General features: G+C 46.5%; 1 protein-coding gene across 4 annotated transcripts in view; it reads left to right on the forward strand.

Annotated features, from left to right (window-relative positions):
- Positions 1–24,413, forward strand: part of COP1 (COP1 E3 ubiquitin ligase) — a 277,841-nt gene that overhangs the window by 58,218 nt on the left and 195,210 nt on the right. For all 4 annotated transcript variants that reach the window (XM_040360368.1, XM_040360369.1, XM_040360370.1 and 1 more), the window contains 3 exons: positions 4,373–4,441; positions 14,756–14,815; positions 15,263–15,339. In XM_040360368.1, the coding sequence (XP_040216302.1) occupies positions 4,373–4,441; positions 14,756–14,815; positions 15,263–15,339 (206 nt within the window). The remainder of the gene's footprint in view (positions 1–4,372; positions 4,442–14,755; positions 14,816–15,262; positions 15,340–24,413) is intronic.

Genomic DNA, 24,413 nt, shown 5'->3' on the forward strand with positions numbered 1-24,413 from the left:
ATTGTCATTAATTTTTATTTAGGTGAAAACATGAACCCTTCCTTGTGCATAGTTTCTGCAGAACAGCACAAAGTTTATTCAGTAGGTTAGAGCTAAATACAATGAGGGTGTACATTCCTCAGGGGTGCCCAAGCAGTGGATCGGGGGCCACGTGTGGCCCGCGGAGCCCTCTGATGTGGCCCGCAACCACCTGCTCTGGGATGGAATAGAATACTGTTATTAAAGCGGGGGTTCCACGGGATATCCTTTTTTTTTTTTTTGCATCAATCGTCAGGGCTTACCTGTACTAATGCACTGCCTGGGTGTCCCACTCCTTTAGCCTGCGTAATCGGTGTAATCGTGGAAAGGATATTTTATATTTTCAGACGATGGACGATTCCATCTTACCTGTGGGCACTTTGAAGCCAACAGGGTCTTCTTCCGGGATACGGTGAATGCTGGCCTCCCAGCATTCACCGCTCGATCCCGCGCATGTGCAGTGTTGACGGCGAGAATCGCCGTCAACACTACACGGTTGCCATAACGGCCGGCGTAACAAGCTCACGCCCCGGTGTCGCGCGATTAGAGCGCGTCTCCTGGGGAGTGTCAGGAGATGGATTGACAGGACGGGGGAGAATGGACTTGCACGCCCATTCCCCGCGGGGGATTCTGATTGACAGTCCAGGATCGGCTGCTGAAGAGGGGGTAAGGAGCGATTTAAAAAAAAAAAAATGGTTTGTTTACTGTCAATGCCTAGCAGTTGCATTGACAGAAAGTGTAAAATTAGGGTGAACCACCGCTTTAAAGATACGTTTATTACTAAAATCAGAGTGTATATATGGGCATATCTGTTCTGCAGTGGTTACTGGGCTGCTTTCAAACTTGCCTGCACTGAGCCATAGACATCTATTACTTGAGAGTTTGGTGAGCTTTATGAAAGTGAACCGCACCTACAGGATATTATAGAAGTCTATGGTAAAGTGCAGCTAGCCTGCAGGAAAGCCACAGGTGAACTGTGCAGCACCCGCGGTGCAGGTAAACAAGAGTGCATCAGTGTGAAAGCAGCCTTAGGCCCCTTTCACACAGTCAGTCAGACCCTCCATTCCCATCTAAGGAGTGGCAGATGTAAATAGACTTGTGTCCGTTTACAAACGCCTACCGCCAATCCAATCCGCTAAAAAAAAGTACAGTGGGCTCTATAGAGTAGAGTGGGCTGCCATCCTCCCGCTCTGCTCATTGTGGCCCGCGACCGGTTACCAAGTCGCTTAAGTGGCCTTTGGACTTCAAAAGGTTGGGCACCCCTGGCCTAAAGCAACCATAGATTATCTCCAAACAGATATGCTTTAATGAATCTGAGATCTGATTGGCTGCTGTTAGCATAAAAAATAGGTAAACTAGAACACTATCCGACTGAATACATTGTATGTTAATTCCGTGTTGATATTTTAGCTGATGAAACTGATGCGCGGTGAAAATGTTTTACTATTTGGACCTAGTAGCTACACATGTTCCTAGTGGGTATTCCTTCCTATATACTGTACAGTAGAACTTTCTTTTCCTAAACACAAACCATACTTCTCATTTGCTAGACCTGGGCTGGAGAAAATTCAGCTTGATTAGTAGCACACTTGATTATTTCCTTTTTGTATGTTTCTCAAATACTTTATATCTGAATATGGTTTTTTAGGAAGGGAAGAGATTTTTACTGAGACTTGTCACAATAAGTACATTTGTCTGGATGAAAAAAGTGTGCAAGTGGGTACTATTGGTTAATACAAGAAATAATATTGTGCTAAAGCCAATATAAACTGAAAACAATAAATATCATGTGCTGTCCTAAATTACAATGCATTAACCCCCTTCACGCCGACCACACACATATGCCTCACGGAAATAGGCTTTTTCTGTGGGGCTGCATACATGCGTAATTCAGCACGCCCCTAGCACAGACAGGTCTTGTACTAATGATCGGAACCCAGGGCTGTCGGTTCTGCATCACCTGATCGCTGTGATAGCCTCTGATTGGATATCATAGTGATTAGACACTGTGAGCCCGTCCCTGGGTTTTCTTCCCCTTCTGAGTGAAGAGAATGATTCATCGTATCTACCTCTTCTTGCAGGAAAGGAATTGTTAACAATCCAAGTGTGTAAAATCAAATTATATAAAAAAAATAACGAGATCAAGATTTCCAGGGTTATTGTTAGGGCTCATTTACACCTGCTGTGGCTTCAACACACAAAGTGGGGTTCCTGCAAAAAAAATAAAAATAATTATGTGTGTGTGTATATATATATATATGTGTGTGTGTGTGTGTGTGTGTGTGTGTATATATGTGTATATGTGTGTATATATATATATATATATATATATATATATATATATATATATATATATACATACATACATACATACATACATACATACATACATACATACATACATACATACATACATACATACATACACACATATATATATATATATACATACACATACACATACACATACACATACACATACACATACACATACACATACACATACACATACACATACACACACACACACACACACACACACACACCTACAAATAATGACTTTTTTAATAATCACACTCGCCTGTCCCAGGTTCCAGCGATCTGGGGGAACGAAGCCCCGCTTGTCTCACGCCTCCTCTCCGCGTTGCCGGCATTGACACTGTGGGCGCCCGGCTGTGGCTTCACAGCCGGGCACGCACTAAGGCCCCTTTCACACTGGGGCGGGACGTGCGGTGGCGGTAAAGCGTCGCTATTTTTAGCGGCACGTTACCGTCGGATTTGTGGTGGTATTCGGCTGCTGGCGGTGCGCTTTTACCCCCGCTAGCAGCCGAAAAAGGGGTTAATACCGCCGGAAATGAGCCTCTGCAGAGGCGCATTGCCGGCGGTATAGCCACGCTGTCCCATTGAATTCAATGGGCGGGAACGGTATACACACCGCTCCAAAGATGCGGCTAGCAGGACTTTTTTTCACGTCCTGCTAGTGCACCGCTCCAGTGCACTGGATAAACGGCAGCCGCTGTTTCCGGTTGGTTTGCAGGCGCTATTTTTGGTGCAATAGTGCCTGCAAACCGCCCCAGTGTGAAAGGGGTCTTGACATGTGCGAGACGCGCTGCACCGTGACTGGCTGAGCAATCTGGGACCTGTGACGTGTCCCAGATGATTGCCGAGAGGGAGAGGTGAACTTCCTTCCAGCGCCGCAGTCCACAGGGAGGAAGTGGGAGCTTGAATCCCCCAAAATAAGATGCCAAATGTGGCATGTCAGGGCGTCAACTTTCCTTAAAGCGGAAGTTCCATTTTTGGGTGGAACGCCGCTTTAAAGCGCCTACCGCTTCAGCATGGTTTTATGATGTGTTTTTGATACTTTGGTAGTGCATCAATCGTGGCGCTTTTATGGAGCTTTGGTGTGATGCTTAGGTGAACCTTCCGCAATGCTTTGTTGAAGCTTGACAGATTCCCTGTAGGTGTGTGCGCATATCATACCTGCAATTTTTCCAAAACCAGCACTTCTGTAATAACTATTTTCCACTTCCAAACTCCCCTGCCACACTCTCCTGCTTCCCACAGAATTGCTCATATGCTATGGTCACGCAAAAGGAACATGGTCTCCCATAGTGTAAATCAACTTATAAACCATCCCTTTTTGTATTAACATTACACTCCCAGAATTTAAAGAAAACAAAACAAAAAGAGAGGCTTTTTTTTTTTTTACGAAGATACAATGGTATATAATAATATTAACGTGTACATACAATACTGGTAGGACCTTCCAGGATTCTCAACAGGGGAATAAGTGCAACATAGTGAGAGAAGGTATTATACTAGGGTTATGTGGGAACATAGGGGATAAAGACAAATAAACCTAGGAATGTAAAGCACACGTTTCTATTCCATAAGGTGGCATAGAACAATAATCCGTACTCAGCACATTTAAGGATGGAAAACTGAAGGCTAATGGGGGGTCACGGGTAACCGTATCACCCTAGTGTATAAGACAATAAGTTTCAACATAAGGGGGGGGGGGGAGCCCTAGGGGACCAGGGCAGGGAAGGGGACAAAAAGAGAGGCTTTTTTAAAGCATATTAAAAAAAAAAAAAAGCCTGGTGTGTAATACTTTTTAATCCATGTAATTGTACAAGTATACATATATATGCATGGGATGATGTCAAAAGTTGACTTTAATTTTATGTTATTCGTAGAACTATAATGGTGTCTTTTTGATTGATTGATTTTTTTTTTTTATAACTGGCTGACACTGATACAGAAGTATGCAGTGCGTGTTGAAACATTCTTGTACATAATGCAGGATGATTGAATCTCTGCCACAGAATAAACACTCTAATTATAATCCTCACAGGAATCGCATGCTGCTCAAGTCCAAATCCTCACGGAATTCCTAAAAGTTGCCCGGCGGAATAAGAGAGAGGTAATGTAGCTTAAGCGTCGAATTGTCCAACGTAAAGTACTTTCAAAATATACCGAATTCCTCCACACCCTGCATACTATCCTTATTATCATAGTTGATTATAAACGAGTAACTTTCTATGGGTGACTACTGCAAAGTTACTTTCTATTTTTGTGGTTTTCTTATATTGGAGGTACAAAACATAGAATTTAGCATTCGTTTTTAGTGCTTTCAAACCCTGCTAAAATCATACCTTTTCAGAATTGTTTTTTTTTTATTTATTTTTTTGCAGTCTCTCTTACTTGTGGTAGAAAATATAGTTGGATCATTGTGCTTACTCTGCACTTTTGGCATCTCCCAGAGAATTACATTTGGCCAATATATAGTAATTGTGTGTTTGAAATTTGCAGACATTTGTGAAAAAGCTGCTATAAATCTATCCAGCGTTGTATGTTAAAGTTCCTACACCTTAAAAAACTGGTTTTGATTTCTTGCTTCATGCCCATGCTTTTGACACTGTCAGTGGTACAGTAAGCCTTCAGTGTTCATGTGCATTCACTACAACATATCTGATCATTTGTAGGAATAGAGGGCACCCGGGCACTACATGTCCATGCATCATTTGTAATGAAATTCCAGATGCTAGGGAAAGGGTCAATCCCTTCACGATGTGATCATACAGGCTTGAAAATGTCAGTGTTTACTTCATGTAACGAAAACGATGATACATGGAGAACGGCCAATTTCTCCATTCCCAACTCCCCAACCCACCCCACTGTGCATCTTTCTCATACTGTCTGTGCATTTTTGTGTGTGCAGGCATACCTATGTAGCAGCACTGCCATTTGTTCTTTCTTTTTCTAATGTAACATCAGTGGTTGGTTACTGATATGTATACCTTTATTTATGTAATCGGTAAAGCAGGGGTGCCCAACCAGTGGCCCGCAGAGCCCTCTAATGTGGTCCGTGACCTCCTATTCTGGGATGGTGGGTTGGCAAGCACAGATCAGTTTGCCATCCCAGAGCATCTGTGTTGTGGATGAAGCCAGTGGTAGAGGAAGCAAGCGGCTGTGGAAAAGACCCGCATAAGCCAATGCTGCCTGTATAGAGAAGGCTCCTGTCACAGGCGGAGTCATACCAAATGCGCTCTGCCTGAGACAGTAGCCTGCGATACCTGAATGGAAGACTGTTATTAAAGGTAAGTTTATTACTAAAATCACAGTGTATGTTTAAGCATATCTGTTCTGCAGTGGTTACCGGGCTACTGAGCCACAGACTTCTGTTATTACCTGCGGGTTTGGTGCGCTTTCAGAAAGTGCACTATATCTGCAGGATATAATATAAGTCTCTGGCAAAGTGCAGCTAACCCGCGGAGAAGTCAAAGTGTGTACTGCACTGCACCCACGGTGTGGGTAAACTGCAGCACATCTGTATGAAAGCAGCTCTCTAGGCTCCTTTAACACGATAAGTCTTCCCCAATCAGACCCTCCATTCACCTCTATGGAGCGGCTGATGTAAATGGACTTGTGTCCCTTTACACCCATCTATCTCCAATACGATCTGCTTAAAACAGAAGGGTATCTATCACCTTCCATCTGAGCGGATTGGAGGGACCATAGTGTAGAGTGGGTTGTGTCTGGACTTGTCATCCGCCCACTCCATTCATTGTGGCCCGTGACCAGTTACCAAGTCGCCCTAATTGGCCCTCGCTCTTCAAAAGGTTGGGAACCCCTTCTTTAATGGATTGCAGCGTGTCATAGTGGTAACTGCCAACACCCAGATTTCCCTGTAATTCTATTGCCATTGGAGGGTCTTGCTTTACTCTAACAAGATTCGCTAGATTTTTTTTCCTATTGCAAACAGCTTAAAGCTGAACTCCAGGAAATCTAAACGTTTTTTCCTGCAGTGGGGCTGCCTACCGCACTGCAAGGGTAGCTTGTCTTTCTGTCTAGGGGATTTGGAAAAAGCATATTTACTTATTTGATTTTCTCCACTGTGCTTCTAGACTGGTCACTGCCGCCTCCTCTCCCCTATGCTCTGGCGGTTTAAGGTCCTCTTTCTTCATTTAAACTGAATTAAAGCCACTATATTTGCCTCCTTTTTAATGGTCCCAGTTTCTTGCCAACACCTTCTCCCCGGGTACTGGTCTTTGAGCGTCTCCATTGGCCGGTGCTGGACCTCTTTAATTCCTGTGCATGAGTCGCTCATGTGGGCACACAAGTATCGTGCCGGCGACGTAAACGAAGATAGGAAGGCATGTGCATTCCACAGAAGACTGTGAGCAGGCAACTAGATGTATTTTATTTCAGAAGAGACATTGCTTGTTTTGTCTGTGATGATATCTTGCCTGCCTCGCATTCTGGTGTAAAACTCTAAGTTCCACTTTTAGAGCAGAGTTTAACCCAAAAAAAGAAGCTTCCACTAACTTGTCTACTCCCCCCTGTCTTCGTCTTTAACAGGTATCCTGTCCCCACCTCTGGGAATGCGGGCTTCAGCGAATTATGGCAGCAGCTCACCGCTCTCTCCTCCTTCCCCTGCTGTAGTAGGGAGCCGGCAATAAACCATAATGCTACATTGCCGGTTAAAGCGACGCAGTGCCAAATTGTAAAAAGTGCTCTTATCAGAAAGGGGGTAAAATCTTCTAGGGCTGGTGTGGTTAAAGGCAGTTTTATTTTTTATTTTTTTAAATAACATGTTATACTTACCTGCTGTGTGGAGTGGTTTTGCACAGAGCAGCCCTGATTCTCCTCTTCATCGGTTGCCCGCAGACGCTACAGGCCCCTCCCTTCTGCTAAGCACCCAAGCAGGCTCCCCCTCAGCCACTGCTGTGTGTGTGTGTGTGGCACATGGAACGTGGCTCGGCCTCGCCCCCGCTCTCTCCTTATTGGCTCACTGGCTGTGGTTGACAGTAGCGAAAGCCCAATGGCTCCCGCTGCTGTCTCGGCCAACAAGGAGGAAGAGACCTGAAAGAGCTGCTGCTCTCGTGCACATTGTGGGATCGAGATGGGGCTCAGGTAAGTATGAAGGTAGAAAACCTTGAGCCTTTAAAATTTAAGTATCACACAGGTAGCACATAGGCTTGCAAATGTTAATTTGAAGGCTTATGTACAGAAATGTTATCAAGATAATTCATAATGTAATTTGTAGATAGCGCTGCTTATCTCTGGGTCACAAGTGATTTCTGGACATTGCTGGACAGAGAGGGGGCTCAGGTAAGTATTAGGGGGTGCTTGGGGGGGGGGGGGGCTGCTACACACAATACATAAAGATATAAATCCTATCTTTACAACTCCTTAAAACTTTAAAATCTGTGTACTTCTTTTTTTTGTTTTTTTTTTTTTTTTTTTGTCAATAGCTGGGATGTTGTTGGCTTTTGATTGGCCCAGTGCTTTTATTGACAAAGTTTTGTAGTATAACTTTCTGATCAGGTCAAGAGATGCTAAACAGATGCTTGGTGTCTCTCATCTGACAGAGCAGTGGATTGCATAACTCCCTGCCTTGTCTTTCCAGTTTCTTCCATTCCCCTTTCAGCTTCATATATTTCCTATGTTTTGGTCAAGAATAATTAAAAACAAATGACCGAGTAGAAGTGATATTTATATTGGCAAGAACATTACTTAAAGTAACTCCCTCTACGCCCCTGAAGATAAACATTGTGTTGATGATATAACCTTCTTAAATGGAGTTCCTTGCTTCATTTGTTTAAATTTCTTTCATACGTTTTCTTCCAACTTTAGGAAACAGACTTGCGTCTGTTTGGGTTTCCAATTTTTGGCTTTCAAGGAGCTTATTTCTTTCTAGAAAGATAGGACTGTGTCCAAAATTCGGCCGCTTGCTCATTTTACCCTTGGACCTCGATTTTTTCCAAAAAGACGGAATGTGCGTAAGATATGTTTTGGCCATCTTTAACATGTCATGGCCCAAAATTCCTCAATAGTCTGCTTCGGTCTCAAATGAGGTGAAATGGGTTCCTGGGGGTCATAGAGGATAAACATATTTTACATTTCATTACGTCGTACTGTTTCTGAGTTGTAATCACTCTGAGGGTGGTTGTATACATTTTGTGAATGCTTTCTATGCACTTTTTGATGATGTGCGTCATTGTAATCAACATTTTTGTGTTTGACGCACGTATAAAACGTTAATCCCAGCAGTTTCGTGATGCTGCAAAATGGGCACCGGGGAAGCGAATACCACAATAATTGTTCTAAAGATTCTAGTAGAAGTTAAAGAGCCCCGGTCCGGGGGGCGTGGCCGGACCTGACAGAGATGGATGCCTGAGTTCTGAGCTCCTGCCACCTCGGAACGGTTTACACTATTACAAGGAGTTTTCCAACCCCAAACCCTGCTATAACGATGGGAACTCCCTCTAGACAATCGTCAGCCTTCCGTTCGCCCAGGGAACAAACCGGAACTCTGAGCCAAAACATCCCGGAGATGTATCGCTCTGGCCGGGGAAACATGGCGTCTTCCCGCCAAGGATCTTCTCAGGGACACTCAGACGCTGTCCCAAACATCACATGATATTATTTTGTCGGTACCTCAGACTGCCCCCCCCCCCCCCCCCCAGATATCTGATGGCCAAGGGGGATTGAATAATCCATAGATGCCGCAGCTGATCATCCAGGACCTGAGGGCAATAGCAACGGACATAAAGGGCACGCTTTCGGCCACCATTGCGGAGCTACGCCTCGACATCCGCGCCCTAAATGACCGGGTCTCGTTCACTGAGAGGGTTGTAGAGGATCATGGCCTGGTCCTCCAGCGCTCCACAAGGAAGATCGATGCCCATACCCTCCAATTAAGGGATGTAAATCGCGATTTGGATAATAGAGGCCGGCGCAACAACTTGCGTGTGAGGGGTATGCCAGAATCGATCGAGGGGGAACAAATTCCTTAGGCGGTGACTAGCTTGTTCAATTCTGTTCTTAACAGACCCCCTCAAACTGCCATTGCTATGGAAAGGATCCACCGGGCTCTGCGTCCCAGAGGAAGAGACACGGATCCCCCAAGAGACACGGATCCCCCAAGAGACATTGTTTGCTGCCTGGTGGACTATGGGCTCAAGGAAGAGATTCTGAAACAGGCGAGGGGCCAACGTCTCACCCATGGAGAATCCCCTATACAGATTTTCCAGGATCTCTCAGGGATCACTCTCCAACACCATCACAACCTCAAGCCTCTCTTAGACACCCTACGCTCTAAGGAGATAAGGTACAAATGGAAATGGTACAAAAACAGCCTCTGAGAGCAACTTCTCTCAACCATCCAAGAACAGTTTGGTGACGAACAATGCCTTTTTGATGGAGCACCTTGCCATAAGGCAAAAGTGATAACTAAGTGGCCTTGGGAACAAAACATCAAATTTTGGGTCCGTGGCCAGGAAACGCCCCAGATCTTGACTGCATTGAACTTGTGGTCAATCTTCAAGGGGCAGGTGGATAAAAAAAAACCCTTGCATATTCTCAAACTCCAAGCATTGAAATGCAAGAATGGCTGCCATCAGTCAGGAATGGATGTAGCCCAGAAGTAGTTTGACCGCATGCCAGGGCAAATTGCAGAGGTCTTGTGAAAAAGAAGAGGGGTCAACACTGCAAATATTGACTTTTTGCGTAAACTTCATGTAATTGTCAATAAAGCCTTTGACACTTATGACATTCTTGTAATTATACTTCAGTATACCATAGTAAAAGCTGACAAAAAGATATAAAAACGCTGAAGCAGCAGTCTTGTGAGAAACGTTATTGGTGTAATTCTCAAAACTTTTGGCCATGGCTGTACTCCTGCATTTCACCTTCCAAGTGTGTAATAAAAGGACTTAACATTTTTCCGAACATTTTTCTTTTTTTTTTTCTGGGGGGAAAAAAACCCAGAAGAAATGTTTTTTCTTTTCCTATGACTGAAAAATACTGGACATTTTACACATCTGTCACTGACTGAGCCAAATCCTTGTTTTTGTGCCTCACCCACTTCCCTCCATGACACTGCAGTATACAATGGGAGGGTTTCAGAAGCGGAAGCCTTGCTGTCAATACAGAAAACAGTGAGCAGTTCCAAGTGCTATTTGACATGCTACAGGCTTGTGAATTGGCAGTGATCATGCTGATAATCAAGCCATCTGCAACATCACCTCATCCCACTATAGTGCATAGAGGTGCAGCCTACATGTGTGGCAACACTGCATGGAATCCAGAAGCAGGAAACGTAACAGGAAAGACTTTTAAGAGGCAGTCATCCAGCATAATTTATCAGTATTTTGGTTTCCTCCACCAGAGGTAAACATTGTTGAAACTCTGCGGTGGTTTTTCTGCCGCCTCTTAATTTTGGATCATGGTGGCTTACTTTTGCTAGTGATCCCAGAGCACCTTTCTTTCTTTCTTTCTTTCTTTCTTTCTTTCTTTCTTTCTTTCTTTCTTTCTTTCTTTCTTTCTTTCTTTCTTTCTTTCTTTCTTTCTTCCTTCCTTCCTTCCTTCCTTCCTTCCTTCCTTCCTTCCTTCCTTCCTTCCTTCCTTCCCTATATTGAGTTCCACAGCTTCTACATCAGCCCAGCCCCCTTGGAGTTTGTGTTTTGGGGGGCAATTTTGCATTTAGCGGTGCAAACCCCCTTACCTGCGGTGCTGGGCATCATTTTCAATAGTTGCAGCACATTGGGAGTTGTCGGATCTCAAGTTCTGTGGAACACAGGCGAAGGAAGCAGGCTTCACGTGATTGCCTGGCAAATCGTTTTTTAAGCTCCCACTCTCCCCCCTGCCCTCTGGTACCGTGCACCAGGGAGAGGAGATGGCAGCGGTTGAAAAAGGTATCAGTGGTAGCAGCATAAGTAAGCAAGTCCACAGTACTGATGGCCTGCTAATCTGTTTTAGAGGTTTGGAATTTTTCTGCCACCATTTTATCCTGTGTGATTCTAGGACATTCTTCGCGTAGTTCCCTTTTTTATAGTCTTGTTGGAACACTGTTGGCTCTTTTTTACTTTATCACCAAGATGTTGCTTGTTAAGTGGAGTTGGCAACTAAACGTCTTTTAGATTGTCTTTTAGGCTCCAGTTCCACCCAAGCATAAACCTCCTCCAGCTTCCAAAAAGACATGTGCTCCCTGTGCCACTAAGTTTATTTTATAACTGGAGCAGATCTTTGCCAGAAGTGTATTGACAAATTGGTTCATAAGGAGTGATCTGCAACTTGTAATGATTTACTCACTAGTGGTAAGAAGGAGCTTTTAGATCCATGCTTTTGGATCTTAAACTCCTGAGCCAACCATCAACTGTGCCATCTCTTTCCATTTCAGGATTTCTCTAAAGCAGGGGTCTCCAAACTTTTTAGCCCATGGGCCATATTGTAGATTTTACAAATATTTGCGGGCCAAAAAAATGTTTTCATTATAAATAAATTAATAAAATGCATAATCTCATCATAGCCTTTCCGCAGGTCTTTGTCCCCATCAGAGCCTTTGCACACCTCTCCCACAGTCCCCCCATCAGCTGTGTCCCCATCAGCTGTGTCCCCATCAGCTGTGTACTGTACATGTACATTTTCAGCACTTGCCTCAGTACTAAAGCCGACTTCAGCTCTCCTGCATCTCCCAACTCCTGCCCGATGCTAGACACGCAGAAGGATCTTTAATACAAACAGCGGGCGGGTAGCCGGGAGGTGCCGCGCCAATGACATTACTGGCTGCTAGGACATCGGCAGTCCCAGCAGACAATCCTAACACACAGCATTGCAGCATGGGCTGGAGTGACGGGAGCAGCTATGTCTGCCCGACCTGCCATCTTCGGGCCGGACAAAAGATATAAGTGGGCTGGGGCCCACAGGCCCGGGTTTGGTGACCCCTGCTCTAAAGCAATGTTGGTACAGAAAAGGACGAGGTGATTCTCTCTATCCCAAATAAGAGTTCTCACTACCAGCCCCCCCCCCCCCTCACATCAGAGTCCTCAGCCCTCTGCACATCAAAGTCCCTTAGTTCCCAACCCCACCACCCTTTTCATGAGAGAGTCCTACCTTTTCGATTTTGACAACCACATAGCTATGGCAGTGGGTAGGAGCCAGAGCAGGTCTAAACAGGCAAACTTTTGTCCCCTTCTGAATGCTGCCCACCCTAGATTTTGCATCTTGGAAGCTCATGGCATTCTTGGGCAACACATCTTGGTGTCCTTTCCAATCTTGTTCAAATTACTAAAGTTTGTCACAGTCCGTTAACGTTCTCGTGAACATCTGAAGCTCCTACAGAGCTTTGTGGCTTGGTTCCTGGGTAGGAGACCTGGCTTCTAAGATCCACTGTTGCTGCAATTTTCAGGCGATTTGCTGTTTTGACCAGCATTGGAACCAGCCTTAGATTGTACGACTGATAAGTAAGCCTTTCTGACCAAAAAAAAACCTGCCAATAAAAAGGTTCATTTGTAGCCAACCCAGATTCAATGTTCTAAGAGATTCAGGCCAGAAAAATAAACAATGGCAGGTTTGATAAGTTGGAGTCACCAGTCAGACTTGTAAAAGCAAGGCTTTCTTTATTTTTCTTTCCAGCATGAAACTAACAAGACAAGTCCTTTGCTCTAATACACAAAACGCAGCTTCAGCTCACTGTCAGTATTGCCTCGGTTTTGAAGTCCCCTTCTGCTCCATAGGTCCAAAGAGAGGTCACCCCAGCTTAGTAGTGTCTCAGTAATTCAAGACCGAGATACTACCCCATAGTTGGTGTTTGAGTCCCTTTCCCACCCAAAATCTGAGTCTCCAAATTCCAGATCCCATATGAAGACTTCATAATCCTGGGAAATCTGCATATCGGCTTTCCCTCATTATCACATCACCCGGAACCCCGCACCCTAAATGGGTGAGCACCCCAGAAGCCTGCACACTGTGATGGTTTTTGGACCGTTTTTTTTCCCCCATTAAAGGGGCCACAACCCAAATAATGGGGATACATTTCTGCTTCCCAGAGCCCATCCTTACTATTACTAATCTCCTTAAGGATGATCCTCCTGGAGGCCAGTTCTTTTCAATTCGGAAACTTCGAGACATGGAGACTTGGAGGGTAAAGACATTAGAGTAGGGCCCTGTGTCACTCTGGGTTAGCCTCCTGCTGCAGGTATCCTCTCACAGGTACAGGTCCTTGGTTGAGTGACAGACTTTGAAAGTTGATGCCTTTCCCTGTTTTGAATGCTGAGCCCTGCAACACTTTAAAGGTCAAGGATAGGCAGTGTTGATTTTTTTTTTTTTTTATCAAAATCCCTCTTGGGGGGGGGGGGGGGGTTCATCCCAGAATTGACTCTAGCATACTGGTGCGCACGTGTCTAGCTTGAGCCTTGGCTCCATCAGGATTGTAATCTGTCTCGCCGGTTTATGGTAAGAGTTCTTCCATCTTATGCTTTACTGTTTTTGTGGTGTTTCCCATGCAACTTTATCTCTTTCATCTTGCCTATTTTGCAGAGTTAAATCCTTGGTTTTCTAGGTAAACTCATGAGCAACTTTTTTGCAGGTTGTTGCAGTTAGATTCAGGTCTCTTCCTTGGTAAGCCTTAGCTTTGCAAGGTGGTTGTCTTTTCTGACAGTCTCTCTAGGCAGAGTTCCTTGAATCTAATATGGTCAGGTGAGTAGAAGCTTAGTCTCTAGACTACTACTACTGCTTTAGACCTGCCGGTCTTCCTAAAGACATTTTTCCTAGGTTCTTTGGTACATGTTCCTACTACGGTTTGTTCAGATTTACCAGACTTTCACTTGGTTCTCTTTTATGATTAATCCTTTGGTGACTTTTTTGTTTTTGGGCGTTGCACTATTTCTGTGTGTCCTCCATCAGAGGCTTATCCGGTGTCTGATTTGGGTATTGTTCTTTCAGGAGTCTTCTGGGTTGCAAGCAGGTCCAAATTTATATATTTTTTTTGGGCCTGTTACGGATTGTTTGTCCACCCCTCAGTTGGACTCCTTTTTTGGATGTCCCGGTGGATACATTTTTCTGTTGCTCATTAGGTGGTGAATGGGAATTTTGTAAAGAGGAGGTATTATCCCGTCATGGCCTTTGTTTGCTGGCATTCAGTCTACCTCGGTAACAGAAAAAATAAATAAATTGTGCGAGGAGTACAAAAATCGTATTTTTTGTGGATCACACTAACTAACATGGTCAATAAGGACACCAAATGCTTTGTGCTCAGTAACCCAGTTATATATTTGCTTGCATTAAGTGTCAGTTTCCGGTTGTTATTGATGATTTGCTGTAAATGAAATGCCGTTCGCTCAATGTGTGTCATACAAGCTCTTCTCTTTTATGTTCACTGTAAATTTGTAGATAATAAGTGGTGCTATAAAGCCTTTATTTCATGTCTTCTCTTCTGTTTTTGACCTTCTAGCAACTGGAGCAGATCCAGAAAGAACTGAGTGTGGTGGAGGAAGACATAAAGCGCGTAGAGGTGAGAGACTTGGTCAGAGACTTGGTCAGATCTATCTGCAGCTGGATTCTTTTGGCAGTCTGTCTGCGAACATCCATCTCTAAAGTCATGTGGCTTTAGATTTGGATCATTTATATCTTTCATTTTTTTAATTAATTTTTTTCTCTTATTCTTTTCCTCCTTTGCTTGCACTTGCCCTCTCTCCTTTGCTTACTTGCGCTATTTTTTTTATTTTCACATTTGCTTTAGGATATAAAAAAGAGATCTGTCATTGCTTAAGCAGTTGCCAGAAGTCTGACAACTACAATACTGCCTTGGGCATATGCCGGAAAGGCTGTGGGTTGTTTTGTTGGAGCCTGGAGATCTGCTTTGATCAATAAGCTGCTACATCAGTGTCATATATGATGCACACTTTTCCTGATTTAAAGTATGCATATAATCTAGCAGTTATGTATTGTTTTTTTCTAGGAGATGAGTGGTTTATACTCTCCACGCAGTGAAGATAGCACTGTTCCCCAGTTTGAGGCCCCCTCCCCGTCGCACAGGTGAGATTAACAGCATTTTAGTGACTGTACCTTTGGAAATATACTGTAATTAGATTTGTTTTTGATTAGGCCTCATTCACCCTCATTTAGACCATGATTGACCCATCAGGGGAGGCAGCCTATGTAAGTGGATGGGGATGCAACAGCTGCACAATCAGCTGCTCGTCGTATGGACAGGTGTGTGGATTCACAATGCTGTGTTCAGAGCTAATCGTCTGAAAAATCTGTCAAGTTAGGATGAGTAGTTGTGTCCCTGCAGCTTCTTCATCCCGATGCCCCTACATGAGCTGTCTACATGCAGCACCTGGTGGCTCAAGCTGCATAACCAAACAAGCCCATTTATGATCTACGGTCGCAGTGCCCATGTGCATAAGGCAGGGATCGACAAATCCCGGGTGCCAGTTCTCTCTCCGTTCTCCAGCTCCTGTGACCGACCGCGGGACACCGGCGGCAATCGGGTCCCACGGGCGCAGTCACGGAGCTTCGGACCGGGTCGCGTGCGCGTGCCCCACAGCTGTGCTCTTAAAGGGGGCGTAAATATACGTCCATGTGCCATTCTGCCGACGTATATCGGCGTTAGGCGGTCTTAAGTGGTTAAGTGTATTAATTTATATATCAATAGGCTTTCAGCAGCACAGCTTTTTGTTTTCAGTTCATATTGCCCCTCAAGATGATTATACAAAGACATACACAGCAATCCCATATTAGTGATTCTACTACATCTGTGGATGCAGAGAACTCACCAGAACAATATTACCGCTATATCTCAAGAAGGTCATAAGAGCATATGACTCATCAAATATTCTCCAATTTTATCCACTGATTTTTATAAATCCTTCTTTATTAACAGAGCTGCATCCACGGTGCAAAAAAATCTACTTGGGCTTTTTATATTTTCTTATTCAGATTATCACATTCATATGCAACGCTAAAAAATAAATAGAACCCCAACATGTGTAAAATCAAAAAACATGTCTTAAAATAGGATTACAAGAAATGCACAAGTAACGGCGCTTCTGATCTAACTGGTTTAACTTGCAGGGGGAATATGACATCAGGTTTTATCTTTTTCATCAAGGAAGTCACTGGGGGTAGAGGCACTTTCTCCACAAAATGAAGCCTAAGTTTTACACTTCTGGCTACTGCCAGTGCTCCTTTCACTTATCCCATGTGTCTACTTCCAAATCAAGGCCTTAAAACTTTTGTCGCAAGCCTTGGGCTTTCAAGTCCACCAAGCCTGCCCAGAAGCCCTCATAATGAAGGGCAGGCATGTTGGGGATGTCTGTTGGTCTTGGTTCCAAGCTGGATCTGGGACAATCCTCACATCTGGAGTACCTGGGTCTAATCTCGGACACAGCTCAACATAGAATTTTCCATCCCAAGGAGAAGGTTGCTTCCTTAACCACTTAAAGACCTTAGGTGTTTTTCAGATTTGGTGTTTGCAAGACTAAAACAGTTTTTTCTGCTAGAAAATTACTTAAAACCCCCAAACATTATATATTTTTTTTTCTAACACCCTAGAGAATAAAATGGCGGTCATCGCAATACTTTTTGTCACACCGTATTTGCGCAGCGGTCTTACAAGCGCACTTTTTTTGGAAAAAATTCACTTTTTTGAATTAAAAAATAAGACAACAATAAATTTGGCCCAATTTTTTTATATATTGTGAAAGATAATGTTACGCCGAGTAAAATGATACCCAACATGTCACTGTTTAAAATTGCGCCTGCTCGTGGCATAGCGTCAAACTTTTACCCTTAAAAATCTAGATAGGCGACGTTTAAAAAATTCTATAAGTTGCATTTTTTGAGCTACAGAGTAGCTCTAGGGCTATAATTATTGCTCTCGCTCGAATGATCGCGGCGATACCTCACTTGCGGGCGCTACTCCCGTATGCGTTCGCTTCTGCGCGCGAGCTCGTCGGGACGGGGCGCTTTAAAAAACATTTTTTTTTGTTTTCTTATTTAATTTTATTGATTTAATTTTTTACACTAAAATATAAAAAAAAAAAAAAATGATCACTTTTATTCCTATTACAAGGAATGTAAACATCCCTTGTAATAGAAAAAAGCATGACAGGTCCTCTTAAATATGAGATCTGGGGTCAAAAAGACATCAGATCTCATATTTAGGCTTAAATGCAAGAAAAAAAAAAAAAAAGGAAAATTTGTCATTTAAAAAAATGACAAAAAAAAAATTGTCTCTTTAAGAGGCTGGGCGGGACTGACGTTTTGACGTCACTTCCGCCCAGCAGAGCTATGAGGACGGGTGGGGGCCATCTTGCCCTCACTCAAGTCCTCACTCTCCAGGTGGCAGCATCGGATCTCCTCCGTCGCTACCGACGGCTCCGGTAAGCGGCGGAGGGCGCGGAAAAGCGGCGGGAGGGGGGGCCCCCCTCTCCCGCCACCGATAACGGCGATCTCGCGGCGAATCCGCCGCGGAGACCGCCGTTATCGTTTACACGGCCGCCCGCTGAAAACATGGATATCTCAGTTGTGGCAGCAGCTGCTGCCGTTACTGAGATATCCATGTTTAAAAAGAGGACGTACATTTACAATACGCGGGTCGGGAAGTGGTTAAAGGGGAGCGCCAGGATCCTTTTTTTTTTTTTTTTTTTTTTTTTTATTCAGTTAGCAGCTACATAAATTGTAGGCTTAGGGCCAGATTCACATAGGTTAGCGGATCTTTAGAGCCGCTAACCTATGTGATTTAAGATCCGCTGCCGCAAGTTTTTGAGGCAAGTGGGTAATTCACAAAACACTTACCTCAAAACTTGCGGTGGCGTATCGTAAATCCCCCGGCGGAATTCAAAATCGGCGGCTAGGGGGAGTGTACTATTAAAATCAGGCGCGTCCCCACACCGATCGAATAGCGCATACGCCGTCCGGAAATTTTCCCGGTGTGCATTGCTCCCAATGACGTCACTAGGACGTCATTGGTTTCGGCGTGAGTGTAACTTGCGTCCAGCAGGTTTGTGAATCGACGTACGCAAACGACATAAAATTTCAAAATTCGACGCGGGAACGACGGCCATACTTAACATTGGCTGCGCCTCATAGAAGCAGGGGTAACTATACGACGGGAAAATCCTTACGTAAACGGCGTAAAGTGACTGCGTCGGGCCCGCGTACGTTTGTGAATTGGCGTATCTCGCTGATTTACATATTCTCAACGTAAATCAGCGAGAACGCCCCCAGCGGCCATTTTAAAATTGCAGTTAAGATCCGACGGTGTAACACAGTTACACCTGTCGGATCTTAGGCATATCTATGCGTAACTGATTCTATGAATCAGTCGCATAGATACGACCGAGGCAACTCTGAGACACGACGGTGTATCAGGAGATACACTGTCGTATCTCTATGTGAATCTGGCCCAGAGTGTTAAAGTGTAAGTCCAGCCTAAAACTTAAATCGATGCATCTACTGGCATCCACGATCTGACACTAACCTATCTAGCCCTGTAAAGAAGAAATCCGTATACATACCTTTGTTGAATCCGGTCTCCAGCGGTGAAATCTTTGCAGAGGACACGGCCGACAATGGCTGTGAAATGAATGGGGAGTGACGCCACCCATAGACCCACTATGGGACTTCCGATGTCAGATGTGTCCTCTGCACCCGCCTCCACAGCGAAGCTGCAGATGACTGTTCAGCTTGGGATCGGGTCGGAGCGGCTTCAAAAAAGGTATGCATACAGGTTTTTTTCTTTACTAGGTTAGATAGGTTGGCCTTAGATCATGGATGCCTGTAGATGCAGGGATTTTAATGGTGGCAGAGCTGAGCGAGCAACCAGCTCCGGGACTAGAGGAGAACGCCTACGCCTGTAATAGTGCCAGCCACCACAGTGATTGTCAGATTTTTTACGTTAGACCTTTTACTCTAGGGCTTCCTAGTTGTTTTGTAACATTTGTTTGGGGTTATGCTCGATATGGGCCAAGAGATCACACAAATACTTAAAAGTATAACATTTATTACAATTAATGACAGACACAGATAATGAAAATTTAACAATAATATTTAAAGGGGTTGTAAAGAAAAACATTTTTTTCTTAATAAGCATCCTTTACCTGCAGACATTCCTCTTTTCACTTCCTCATTGTTCGTTTTTGCTCAGAAGTTGCTCTATTTCTTCTCTGATCTGTTCACTTCCTGCTTGTCTGATTGTTACTCACCACCGTGACGGGAGGCTTTGCTGCGGGGGTCAGTAACGTGCTCGCCCCCTCCTGGGAACTACATCTGTGTGGCAGGATGCTCTCTACGTGTTAGAGACTTCAAGGAGGTGTGAATTACTGAGCGTGCCGCAATTCATACTGGGGAATGTTGCAAACCAGGAAGTGAATGAGAGAACAGAAACTAGAATGCCGGAGGTGATATAGATGAAGGAATTTAATAGGTATTTACTCGTTTTTTAACAGAATCATTACACTATTCTGTCTGTCTACCTTGCAGACATTAATTTTAGGCAAAAACATTTTCTCTTTCGTTCATAGACGGACACAGCATTCTTTGACATTAGGGTTATATCCGCTTTCACTAGGAGAGTTTAGGCAGAAAAAAAGCACTTAAAGTGTTAACAAACACAAACCTCAGTGCAGCTCCTCCCAGGGGGCGTGGCCCCCCCGGTATAACCCACACCCTGCTCTAACAGCCTCAGTTTTTTCCTGCCTAACGTCAGGAGAGTCAGGCACTCTGGAGTTCCTGTACTCTGGAGATTTTTTTTCTTGCGATTTTCTCGATTTTTATTATTTTGTTCCTGCATTTTTTTTTTTGGAATCCTGTGATTCTTCTATCAACAGCCGACTGGGTGACAGGCTGGGTCCTCGGCCCTTGTAGTCCCCCCAGGTTCGGCCTTCGAGCGTGTGCCGGCCCTTAGCTCAGCTTTGGGACGTCCACGACAGGCCCCATTGCTCCAGGGGCGGCCGGGGAACTTCGGTTCTAGGGCACACATATGACCGGTCTCTATGGCCCTGTCACAGTGTGTCTGGCCGACAGCCATGCCGTTTAGCGGACGTTGGATCTGTCTGGGATACCTCCAGCCGGTGGTCGCAGGACGGGTAAGTAGTGGCCTCTTGCTCAGGTAAGTGGTCTGGCTGGAATTTTCCCCTGGGGAGGTCGACTGAGGGTTTGCCCTGCTTTCCTCTCTCCCTTTTTTCCTCTCCCTCCTTCCCAGTTTCTGGGTGACGGCCGTGAGGTGGGGGCTCAGTCTGACCTGGGGGCTGCTACTGCTGTGGGTGCTGTGTTTTTCTGGGCTGCCATATGTGCGGAGGGGGTCCTGTGGGCCTGTGTACTGCGTGTGTCACTGGGGCTTTGCTGTGTGTTTTTTGAAAAAAACGCCGTTTTCGGGCGCCATTTTGCCGCTGACGGCGGTGTTTTATGGCGCAGTTGTAATTGCGGCGGCCATTTTCTCGGAGCCCGCAGACATATCGGCGGCCATCTTGATACAGCTCTTGTGCCTAGGATGACGGCGCGTACGGCTATGCACATTTTCCTTTTGGATGGCGCGGCACAGGCAGCGTTTTTGGCTCTCGGCAGCGGCGGTCTGGTCGGACGGTGAGTCCTCCGGGGGGGGGGGGGTTCCCTGTTCTCTGTGGCGGCTGGGGGGATGTCCTGTGGAGCCTGCCAGTACTAGGGGATGTTAACCCTTAGTGTCCCTGTTCCTGCGGCCTCCAGGGATGCTGTGCTGGCAGTCCCTGAGGCGTTTTGGGTCAGGATGGGAGTGTTGGAGGGATGTGGGAATTGCACTTGTTCCCCCCTCTGCCTCTCTCTGGGTATTTTTTCTGACAGGGAATCAGGCCTCGCTGAGGCGTCTGGTTTTGTTTTTTTGTCAGTATCTGCTGGCTGAAGTCCACACGGACTGTGAGGATGGCCCTGTTTCAGGGTCAGCACTTGATGGTGCTGTTGTTGGGGCTCTTAACACTGCGGTGCGGGTTACCATGGTTAGCTATGGTGGTTTCGGAGGTGGCATCAGTGGTGTCAGTCCCTTTTGGGTTCCGTGCCGCCCCGCACCGCAATATGTGTTTTTTCCTTGTGTTCCATGTCTGGAATATGTTGTGCAAGGATTGGGATCAGTCGCAGGGTACAAAATGCTTTGCGGTCTGTCCCCTCTTTTTTGGGGAGGATTCCTGTATCAGGGTGTCTCTCTCTCTCCCCCCCCCCCCCCCCCCCCGTGTTCAGCTGGGTAGCTTGTTTTTAAAACAAGGCTGCCACATTACCTGGGGAAGGGGCTCCCGCTTTTGGGGACCCCGCTGATAGGGGTGCTGTGTATGTGGTCGCTCCATATTCACAGCGGGGGGGGGGCGGTGGTGAGTCCGGTTTTGGCCGGGACTCTGGTGTCGCAGACGTTTCCCGGACGGGGAGCTGGAGGCGCAGAATGCTTCTATGACCTGCGTGGTCCTGACCGACCAGTTGGTACTAGGTCAGATATTTGTCTGTGTGTCGACCCCGGATATGCTCCCCTTGCTCTCCAGGGCCTCCGCCATGTTTTCTGCCCTGCCTTGTATGGCTGGGGGTTGGTCTGCGGACGGTCTTTTCAGTAGTCCCTGGTGGTATTGCCCTGTGGGGGTGTACGCAGGGGTGTCTCTGATTGTCATCATAAAGGATGCCACGGGCGGTGTGAGCACTCTGCTCCCGCAATCTAAAAAAGGGTAGGTGCCTCACTGTAGGCGAGGGCCCTCATTTACTGTTCCCCATGCGTTTTTTGGTTTTCGCCCGCCAAGTGTGGCAGGAAAACATTTTCAGGGGGCTAGGACGTCCACTGAGGACACAGGCGCCCCGGGTGCCGCAAGCCCAGCAAGCCTGCTTCCGCTTGGAGGTTTGCCTCCGCTCGCATCTCGGGTGGGGGGCTGGCTCCGCGAATTCGCGGCTCGGTGGAGGTCTCTCCTCTCTGACCGTTGGGGTTGCGAGGTAGTTTCCTCGGGGTGCGAGACAGGATTTCTCTCTTGTCTACCAAACGGGTTTTTTTCCTCCATCCTCTGGCTCGCCGGTTGGCTCTGTCAGGGGCTGTCCAGGATCTTCTGGTCAGGGCAGTGATTGTGCCAGTTCCCTCGTGGAACAGGCTCCGGGGTTTTTCTCCAATCTGTTTTGTGGTCCCCAAAGGAGGACGGGGTCCGTTCAATCCTGGGCCTCAGGCCTTTGTTTGTTTTTTTGTAAAAGTGCAAACTTTCAGGATGAGGTTTTTCTGGTGTCCTTGGATGCCGTGAATGCGTACCTGCATGTTCCCATATGCTCAAAGCACCAGAGTTTCTGGACTTTGCGGTCAGGGAGGACCATTTTTCATTGTGGCCCTCCCGCTCGGCTTGGTGTCGACACCACAGGTTTTCACCGAGGTGCTCGTTCCGATACTGGCCCGGCTGTGGCAGCGGGGGTTTGTTATTGTGGGATGTCTGTACGACATTCTCCTACGAGCTTCCTCGAGCTCTGAATTAGTGGAGCCATGTCTGTCACGTGTCAGACTCTCCAAGAGTTTGGCTGACTTCTGTTTTGTCCAGAAGTCAGTGTTGGTCCCGTCTCAGGGACTGGAATTCCTGGGACTAGTCCTGGATTCCGCCGGGGCAAAATTTTTTTCTCCCAACGGAAAGAATTCAGACTCTGCAATCTGCTGGGCAGCAGTTGTCGACCTAGTAGTGGTCATCTCTGCGATTCTGCATGAGGGTTCTGGGTCTGACGGTGGCCTCTGTCGAGGCGGTTCCGTATGCCAAATTCCACGCCAGGGTGCTACAGAGGGAACTGCTGTCTCGTGGGGACAAGCTTCCGTCATCCCTGCATTACCTGGTTCAGTTGAGTCACCTGGTCCCTGGTGTGGTGGCTGACTTTTCCGGTGCTTCGGGCTGGAAAGGCATTTCTGCCATGTCACTGGACGGTGGTCGCGACGGATGCCAGCCTCTCCGGTTGGGGAGGGTTTTTTTGGGGCACCCAGTCAGCCCTGTGGCGCTGGACTCAGGTGGAGTCCCACCTACCAATCGGTGTTCTGGATCAGGCTTTGCCTTGCCTGGTGGTCCCTGGATCTACAGGGCTGACCATTCAGGACCCTGTCCGACAACGCTGTGGCGTACGTCGACCATCTGGGAAGCACACGGAGTTCTGTTGCAGCGACGAGGGTCGCGCACATCCTTCGGTGGGCCGAAAGGTCCGTTCCGGCTCTATCGGCCGTGTACATTCCGGGAGTATGGAATTGGCGGGCCGACTCCTGAGTCGGACTGCGCTAGACCAAGGAGAGTGGTCTCTCCACCGTAGGGGTTTTCAGTGTCTGTGCCGAAAGTGGGGCACTCCATGCGTGGACCTTCTAGCGTCCCGCCTCAACCGGAAGGTGCCATGTTTTTTGGCCAGGTCAAGGGACCCATGGGCAGACGCGTCAGGCGCGTTGGTGGCTCCTTGGGGTCACTGTCGCCTACTTTAAACCTTCCCTCCTCGGTAGCTTCTTCCTCGACTGCTGCGCAGAGTGGAAGCCGAGGGAATTCTATCAATCCTGATTGCCCCAGATTGGCCGCGTCGCTCATGGTACGCGGACCTGGTGCGTCTGGTGGCAGACACCCCCTAGCGTCTTCCCCTGGGGGTTGATCTTCTGTTACAGGGTCCGATCATCCACCCTGTTTTTTACAGCCACTGGCTTAGCGGCGTGGCTGTTGAGAGCCTGGGGCTGTGGGCCCGAGGCCTATTGGGCTTAGTGGTCTCTACCGTGCTGCCTGCACGGAAGTCTACCTCACGTAGGTTTTACATCATACGTGGAAGGCCTGCATCTCTGTGTGTGAGGAGATGAAGTGGCACCCTCGGACATACGTGGTGTCCAGGATTCTGCTGTTTTTTACAGCAGGGAGTGGATCAGGCTCTCGCCTTAAGTACGGTTAGGAGTCAGTTTTCTGCTCTGGCTGTTACTTTCGATGAGCCTTGGCGTCGCACTCCTTGGTGCGTACGTCTGGTCTGGGGGTCTGGCATGTGGCCCCTCCACTACCCCCATGGGACTTGAATTTAGTCCTTTCGGTTCTTCTGGATGCTCCCTTTGTGGACATTCGGGAGGTTTTTTTGTTGACTGTCACAAAAGGGGAGCAGGTTTAGCTCAGCGCTAGAGTACCTGC

Source organism: Rana temporaria, chromosome 7 (genome assembly GCF_905171775.1).
Source record: "Rana temporaria chromosome 7, aRanTem1.1, whole genome shotgun sequence".
NCBI lineage: Eukaryota > Metazoa > Chordata > Amphibia > Anura > Ranidae > Rana > Rana temporaria.